The sequence below is a fragment of the Tigriopus californicus genome, chromosome 8 (assembly GCF_007210705.1).
Source record: "Tigriopus californicus strain San Diego chromosome 8, Tcal_SD_v2.1, whole genome shotgun sequence".
Lineage (NCBI taxonomy): Eukaryota > Metazoa > Arthropoda > Copepoda > Harpacticoida > Harpacticidae > Tigriopus > Tigriopus californicus.
The window spans coordinates 13,127,011-13,133,431 of NC_081447.1; the positions used below are offsets into that span (position 1 = coordinate 13,127,011).

Consider the following 6,421-nt stretch of genomic DNA (forward strand, 5'->3'; position numbering starts at 1 on the left):
CTTCCCATCACTAATACTAAGCAAATCAACATTATCAATGCTCATTAGAATAACATGATGACAGGAAATCTTTGAATTTTAGGAATATTTTAAGCAAAAATGTAACCATTGATTAAGCAAAGTATGGTCTTGATAAGGCAAAAAACCTGAAATATTGGTCATCTAAAATTTTAGTAAAAGTAATGTTAACAAGTAACGCCATTACATTTTTTGGCGAGTAATGGTTGCGAAACGAATTAATCTTTTTGACCATCTTATCTGTAATCCGTTCTTTACCTTGAGGAACGACTAATGCCCTGAAGATGAGACGTTCTATGGAGGTCGGGTCACTCAGAGAGCAGAGAGAGGCCAACAAGATTTTACCAAGTGCTTCCATACGTTAGCTGATCGTACACTCATTTAGTACAGGTCACGATCGGACCATTAGGGAAACACCCCAAAGATCAGTCGTGACTCGGATTGTACAGTCAAAATCCAAGTGATCGATCTTTCCTGAAAGCTTTCCGCTGCGGGCCAACTTCTTGGCTTTTGAAATTGCCAACTTCCTGGAATCATTACAGAAATTCCTCTTTGGCTCCCCAAGGTGATATTTCTCATCCATTCCGTCGTTCACTATGTGGGTGGATGGATGGACGTGGAGGGAAGTCCGGCGCAAAAGGGTTTGAACAATGAACCAAGATCGGACGGGGGCAGAAAATCGTACTAGCAGTAAAAGCCAGACTGCGGGAAGCTCATCAGGGGCCGAGCGTGAGACTCCAACCAAGAAAACTCTAACTGATGGAGGACAAAGAGCTAGTCTAAAGAAAAGATCCGAAGCAGGCACATATGAAACCGGTAAATACTGACTAGTAATTACCACCGAGAGTGCATTTCAACATTCATCCATGAAAAGACTTACTTCTTTTTTGAATGATGAACTAGTCAAGCAAGTTTGAAAAGAGAGATTTATTCCTAGGGGTTCCGAGGAGATACGTTGGGACTGCATTTTAGTTATAGGTCCCGTGAAAGAAATTCTTTCACGGAAATATCATGCTCCTTTTCAGTTTGGTAGCTTCTGCTAAACCGAGGCACACATCTCAGGATTTTTCATTTAGGAATGAGAACGCTGCGGTGACTTTTGCTCTTTTGCATTGTCAGAAGTCCGCCCGAATTGCCCACGGCAAAACGCTATTGAAGTAGATGAAGTAAATAATTATTTTCCTCTTCCCTCACAAGGTGGATTTCCCACCCAGCATAATTTGGACATTTCGCTTGCCTGCCTAACTGAATGGAGAAACTGACATCCCTTTGGAACTCGACTACTCGCGTCTTCTTTGCTTCCACCACAAGATCGCCACCCACTTGGCCACCATCGGAATAACCAATATCCCATCCATCCACTCACCCCTTCTCTCACCTGGGCTGTTCTTGCTTGGTTATTGTGACACCTCCGAAAAGCAGATCGTAATGGATTGGCTGTCGAAGGTAAGCCAGGCAGGCCTTTCACTCATATAATGTACAAGACTGGATAGACCCACTGCCCGCTCTGGCACCTATAAAAGCTTTTCCGCGTGGGAGAGCCTCCTCATTACCCTCTCAGCAAGTCACTCTAACGTAACCATGAAGGTGAGATTAAGTTGCAGGAGTTTGACCATGTCTTTACTATTTTGTTCTTTGATCTTTTTCAGTACTTCATTATCTTCTTTACCGTTTTGGCTATCGCCGCTTCGGAACAAACCAAGACTAACGAGGTCACCCCCACTGAGACGGTTGAGAACACTCCCGTCACCGGGACTAATCCCGTGACTGTGGATACTTCCAACTTGGGTGATTCAGTCCAAGCATTTGTTGATTCTCGCCAGGTCTACGCCAGTCCGCATTTGCCTGTTGTTCCCGTTTATTTCCGTCAACTACCGGTTCAAAACCCGGTCCAAGCCGTTCCACATCAAGTTCAACCCGTGCAACAGCCCGTTGTTCAATACGTGCCTGTGGCCATGGTAATGCAGGACTCTGGACGGATCATTCCCTTTGGAGGAGGCGTGTCGGGCAATGTCGGACCTTTAGGGTAAGATATGACTACTCTCTCAATCTGGGCTCATCTTTTAACAATCTAATTGTAATTGATTTTCATTTTCCAGAGCAAGCGCCGGACTTGGTTATACTCAGAACAATGGATTCGGAGCAGGATTTGACTTTGGATTGGGAAACAAGTACACCACTTATGGAGCACAGCCGACGTACCAAACCTATTACAACCCTCAACCTGTTTTTACTAACAACCCTCAACCAATTTATACCACAAACACCCCTCAGACCACTTATACGACCATCCCACAATCTGCTACTACCTCAAGTTATCATTATGGGTATGGGAGAGCTTTGGATTCCGTCAATGCGCCCGCTGTCCAGTACAAGGCTCATAAGCAACCTGTGGCTGTCCCATATTTCTACCGAGCTTAGAAATTGATGGCCTTGGCAAAAAACGGATCTACCTCAACCTTGAGCATTATTGCAACATTATCGGTATTACTTTCGCACGCTATTTGTTTGTAAGGTAAAATGTTTTGAATAATAAAAAGACTTGCAACAAATTGACCCTGTATGATGGTGTTGACCATAAACCACTGAAAATTGTGGACGTATCTCGATGACCAAGACTAGTCATCAGAGCTGCACCATTAGTCTTGTCATGCTGCAGGTTCGTCCTGTCCAAAGCTTCCTGGAAGCTCAAGAAAACTCAATTTTCAACGTATGCCTGATAGCCCTGATATCTTGACTAGCAAATCGGGTGAAAGTTTCAACAGACAGCCTCAATGTATTTGCGGCTGAATTGGCTTTTTGTTATGACTAGTCTTGGTCGAGGTACGTCCATAATTTTCAGTGATCTATGTGTTAACCTTGGGGATAACCTGGGTAGAATAAGGACCTTGCCAAGTTGGGTTCTTTTGTGGAATTTGATACAATATGAAATATTGCTTATGACAACTCAAATGGACGAACCACGGCCATTTCTGAGGGTGAGGTGAAAAGTACAAATCGCAGTCATAACATAGCTGGAATATCCCTACATGGCTACACCCATCATCAGTTGAAAAGTCTGAGCGAGAGGGCTGCCATCTGAAAACGTGTAGAATAAACAAATTACATAAATTTGATGGTACTGATGATTTTGCAAGAAAAATGTGACAGCAAGTTCTCTCTTGCCATGTCCTAATTACTAAAAAAGAATTGCTCACATTCACTTCTTAATTCAAACTAGAGGAACTAGTCTGTTGGATTCGCGTCGGTCTCGTTTGTTGAATAAGACGTTCGTTAGGCAAATTCGAATTGAAAGAGTTTCGTCAAGCTCAAAATTAATTTCAGGGGAACACTTGTCCATAATTTTAGAACACGTATGTAAGAGAATGTTCTAAAGTGTTTGTTGGTTGGACTTCTTAGTCAAATGAAAAAGACATCTGTTCCGTCTTCATTAGCCAATAATTGGCCATTTAAATGTCGTCCTATTGATAAAAAGTCATATTATGCAAGCATGTTATCCCATATATATTTCGAAATTTCCAGTCGTAAGTTTAGTTGGATTCTTTTGCGGACTTCCTTACCGCTATTGGGAATGGGATCCCCACCACCTCAAAACAGAAGAAGGCAATTTACTTTACTTGATTTTCTATTCATATAATATGTGATCCACCAACGAATTACATTTAACGGATCTGGCCACATAAATCTAACAACATGTTTGAAAAGCTTTGCCAACTTGCAACTAGATATGCTCATCGACCTTTCCAAAATTTTGAAGGACTAAGCCTAAATCCTTCACGGACGAAACTTGCTCGATATTTTTAGAGACATCATTTTCCAAAGATGATTGAACGGAATTATATTTCATTTAAGGCCATAATACTCGCAGGAACCCAAGAGTAGCTTTGATCTATGCCCTCAACCAGACTACCGGAATCTTGAACATTCCTACCACACATGCGAACGATATTCCTTACCGGAAAACCATCCGCGGAATATTTTCCTTCAGGTAATAACGACATGAACTTCTCTCACGAAAGGAGCAAGCAACCCAAGGAATCATGGACGTCTGAGATCACTATGGCTTGGAGTAGTGGCCACTCGATCCTCAGATCCGAAGTCTTATCCATTAGGCCACACGGCCACCCATCCTTGCCACACAACCCAAACAGATAGATTTGAACATTTAAACATGGGCTTTGGCCAATAATTTCAGACTTGAATTGATGGATCAGGAGTGCAGTTCTCAAACCACTCATGGAGCCAACAAAAGCATGTGTCTGACCGTGACAGGACTCGAACCTGCAATCCTCAGATCCGAAGTCTGATGCCTTATCCATTAGGCCACACGGCCACCCATACATGTCTCACAACCCAAACAGATACATTTGAAATTTTAAACATGGGCTTTGGCCAATAATTTCAGACTTGAATTGATGGATCAGGAGTGCAGTTCTCAAACCACTCATGGAGCCAACAAAAGCATGTGTCTGACCGTGACAGGACTCGAACCTGCAATCCTCAGATCCGAAGTCTGATGCCTTATCCATTAGGCCACACGGCCACCCATACATGTCTCACAACCCAAACAGATACATTTGAAATTTTAAACATGGGCTTTGGCCAATAATTTCAGACTTGAATTGATGGATCAGGAGTGCAGTTCTCAAACCACTCATGGAGCCAACAAAAGCATGTGTCTGACCGTGACAGGACTCGAACCTGCAATCCTCAGATCCGAAGTCTGATGCCTTATCCATTAGGCCACACGGCCACCCATACATGTCTCACAACCCAAACAGATACATTTGAAATTTTAAACATGGGCTTTGGCCAATAATTTCAGACTTGAATTGATGGATCAGGAGTGCAGTTCTCAAACCACTCATGGAGCCAACAAAAGCATGTGTCTGACCGTGACAGGACTCGAACCTGCAATCCTCAGATCCGAAGTCTGATGCCTTATCCATTAGGCCACACGGCCACCCATACATGTCTCACAACCCAAACAGATACATTTGAAATTTTAAACATGGGCTTTGGCCAATAATTTCAGACTTGAATTGATGGATCAGGAGTGCAGTTCTCAAACCACTCATGGAGCCAACAAAAGCATGTGTCTGACCGTGACAGGACTCGAACCTGCAATCCTCAGATCCGAAGTCTGATGCCTTATCCATTAGGCCACACGGCCACCCATACATGTCTCACAACCCAAACAGATACATTTGAAATTTTAAACATGGGCTTTGGCCAATAATTTCAGACTTGAATTGATGGATCAGGAGTGCAGTTCTCAAACCACTCATGGAGCCAACAAAAGCATGTGTCTGACCGTGACAGGACTCGAACCTGCAATCCTCAGATCCGAAGTCTGATGCCTTATCCATTAGGCCACACGGCCACCCATACATGTCTCACAACCCAAACAGATACATTTGAAATTTTAAACATGGGCTTTGGCCAATAATTTCAGACTTGAATTGATGGATCAGGAGTGCAGTTCTCAAACCACTCATGGAGCCAACAAAAGCATGTGTCTGACCGTGACAGGACTCGAACCTGCAATCCTCAGATCCGAAGTCTGATGCCTTATCCATTAGGCCACACGGCCACCCATACATGTCTCACAACCCAAACAGATACATTTGAAATTTTAAACATGGGCTTTGGCCAATAATTTCAGACTTGAATTGATGGATCAGGAGTGCAGTTCTCAAACCACTCATGGAGCCAACAAAAGCATGTGTCTGACCGTGACAGGACTCGAACCTGCAATCCTCAGATCCGAAGTCTGATGCCTTATCCATTAGGCCACACGGCCACCCATACATGTCTCACAACCCAAACAGATACATTTGAAATTTTAAACATGGGCTTTGGCCAATAATTTCAGACTTGAATTGATGGATCAGGAGTGCAGTTCTCAAACCACTCATGGAGCCAACAAAAGCATGTGTCTGACCGTGACAGGACTCGAACCTGCAATCCTCAGATCCGAAGTCTGATGCCTTATCCATTAGGCCACACGGCCACCCATACATGTCTCACAACCCAAACAGATACATTTGAAATTTTAAACATGGGCTTTGGCCAATAATTTCAGACTTGAATTGATGGATCAGGAGTGCAGTTCTCAAACCACTCATGGAGCCAACAAAAGCATGTGTCTGACCGTGACAGGACTCGAACCTGCAATCCTCAGATCCGAAGTCTGATGCCTTATCCATTAGGCCACACGGCCACCCATCCTTACACCACAACCAAAACAGAAACACTTGAAATTTTAAACATGGGCTTTGGCCAATAATTTCAGACTTGAATTGATGGATCAGGAGTGCAGTTCTCAAACCACTCATGGAGCCAACAAAAGCATGTGTCTGACCGTGACAGGACTCGAACCTGCAATCCTCAGATCCGAAGT

At 43.5% G+C, this 6,421-nt stretch overlaps 1 protein-coding gene and 10 non-coding genes across 11 annotated transcripts; 1 reads left to right on the forward strand and 10 right to left on the reverse strand.

Moving 5' to 3' along the window:
• Positions 1-293: 293 nt before the first annotated feature.
• LOC131885031 (uncharacterized) lies at positions 294-2,570 on the forward strand. The gene is made up of 4 exons (XM_059232955.1): positions 294-583; positions 1,233-1,605; positions 1,668-2,044; positions 2,118-2,570. Exons 2-4 carry the CDS (start codon positions 1,600-1,602, stop codon positions 2,437-2,439), a joined length of 705 nt encoding a protein of 234 aa, XP_059088938.1. The 5' UTR covers positions 294-583; positions 1,233-1,599; the 3' UTR covers positions 2,440-2,570.
• Positions 2,571-4,278: 1,708 nt separating this feature from the next.
• Positions 4,279-4,351, reverse strand: Trnar-ucg (transfer RNA arginine (anticodon UCG)). Its single transcript has one exon. It is a non-coding gene; the product is annotated as a tRNA-Arg (tRNA).
• Positions 4,352-4,488: 137 nt separating this feature from the next.
• Trnar-ucg (transfer RNA arginine (anticodon UCG)) lies at positions 4,489-4,561 on the reverse strand. The gene has a single exon. It is a non-coding gene; the product is annotated as a tRNA-Arg (tRNA).
• Positions 4,562-4,698: 137 nt separating this feature from the next.
• Trnar-ucg (transfer RNA arginine (anticodon UCG)) lies at positions 4,699-4,771 on the reverse strand. The gene has a single exon. It is a non-coding gene; the product is annotated as a tRNA-Arg (tRNA).
• A 137-nt stretch (positions 4,772-4,908) lies between these two features.
• On the reverse strand, positions 4,909-4,981 carry Trnar-ucg (transfer RNA arginine (anticodon UCG)). Its single transcript has one exon. It is a non-coding gene; the product is annotated as a tRNA-Arg (tRNA).
• A 137-nt stretch (positions 4,982-5,118) lies between these two features.
• Trnar-ucg (transfer RNA arginine (anticodon UCG)) lies at positions 5,119-5,191 on the reverse strand. Its single transcript has one exon. It is a non-coding gene; the product is annotated as a tRNA-Arg (tRNA).
• A 137-nt stretch (positions 5,192-5,328) lies between these two features.
• Positions 5,329-5,401, reverse strand: Trnar-ucg (transfer RNA arginine (anticodon UCG)). Its single transcript has one exon. It is a non-coding gene; the product is annotated as a tRNA-Arg (tRNA).
• Positions 5,402-5,538: 137 nt separating this feature from the next.
• Trnar-ucg (transfer RNA arginine (anticodon UCG)) lies at positions 5,539-5,611 on the reverse strand. The gene has a single exon. It is a non-coding gene; the product is annotated as a tRNA-Arg (tRNA).
• A 137-nt stretch (positions 5,612-5,748) lies between these two features.
• Positions 5,749-5,821, reverse strand: Trnar-ucg (transfer RNA arginine (anticodon UCG)). The gene has a single exon. It is a non-coding gene; the product is annotated as a tRNA-Arg (tRNA).
• Positions 5,822-5,958: 137 nt separating this feature from the next.
• Positions 5,959-6,031, reverse strand: Trnar-ucg (transfer RNA arginine (anticodon UCG)). Its single transcript has one exon. It is a non-coding gene; the product is annotated as a tRNA-Arg (tRNA).
• A 137-nt stretch (positions 6,032-6,168) lies between these two features.
• Positions 6,169-6,241, reverse strand: Trnar-ucg (transfer RNA arginine (anticodon UCG)). The gene has a single exon. It is a non-coding gene; the product is annotated as a tRNA-Arg (tRNA).
• Positions 6,242-6,421: the final 180 nt, after the last annotated feature.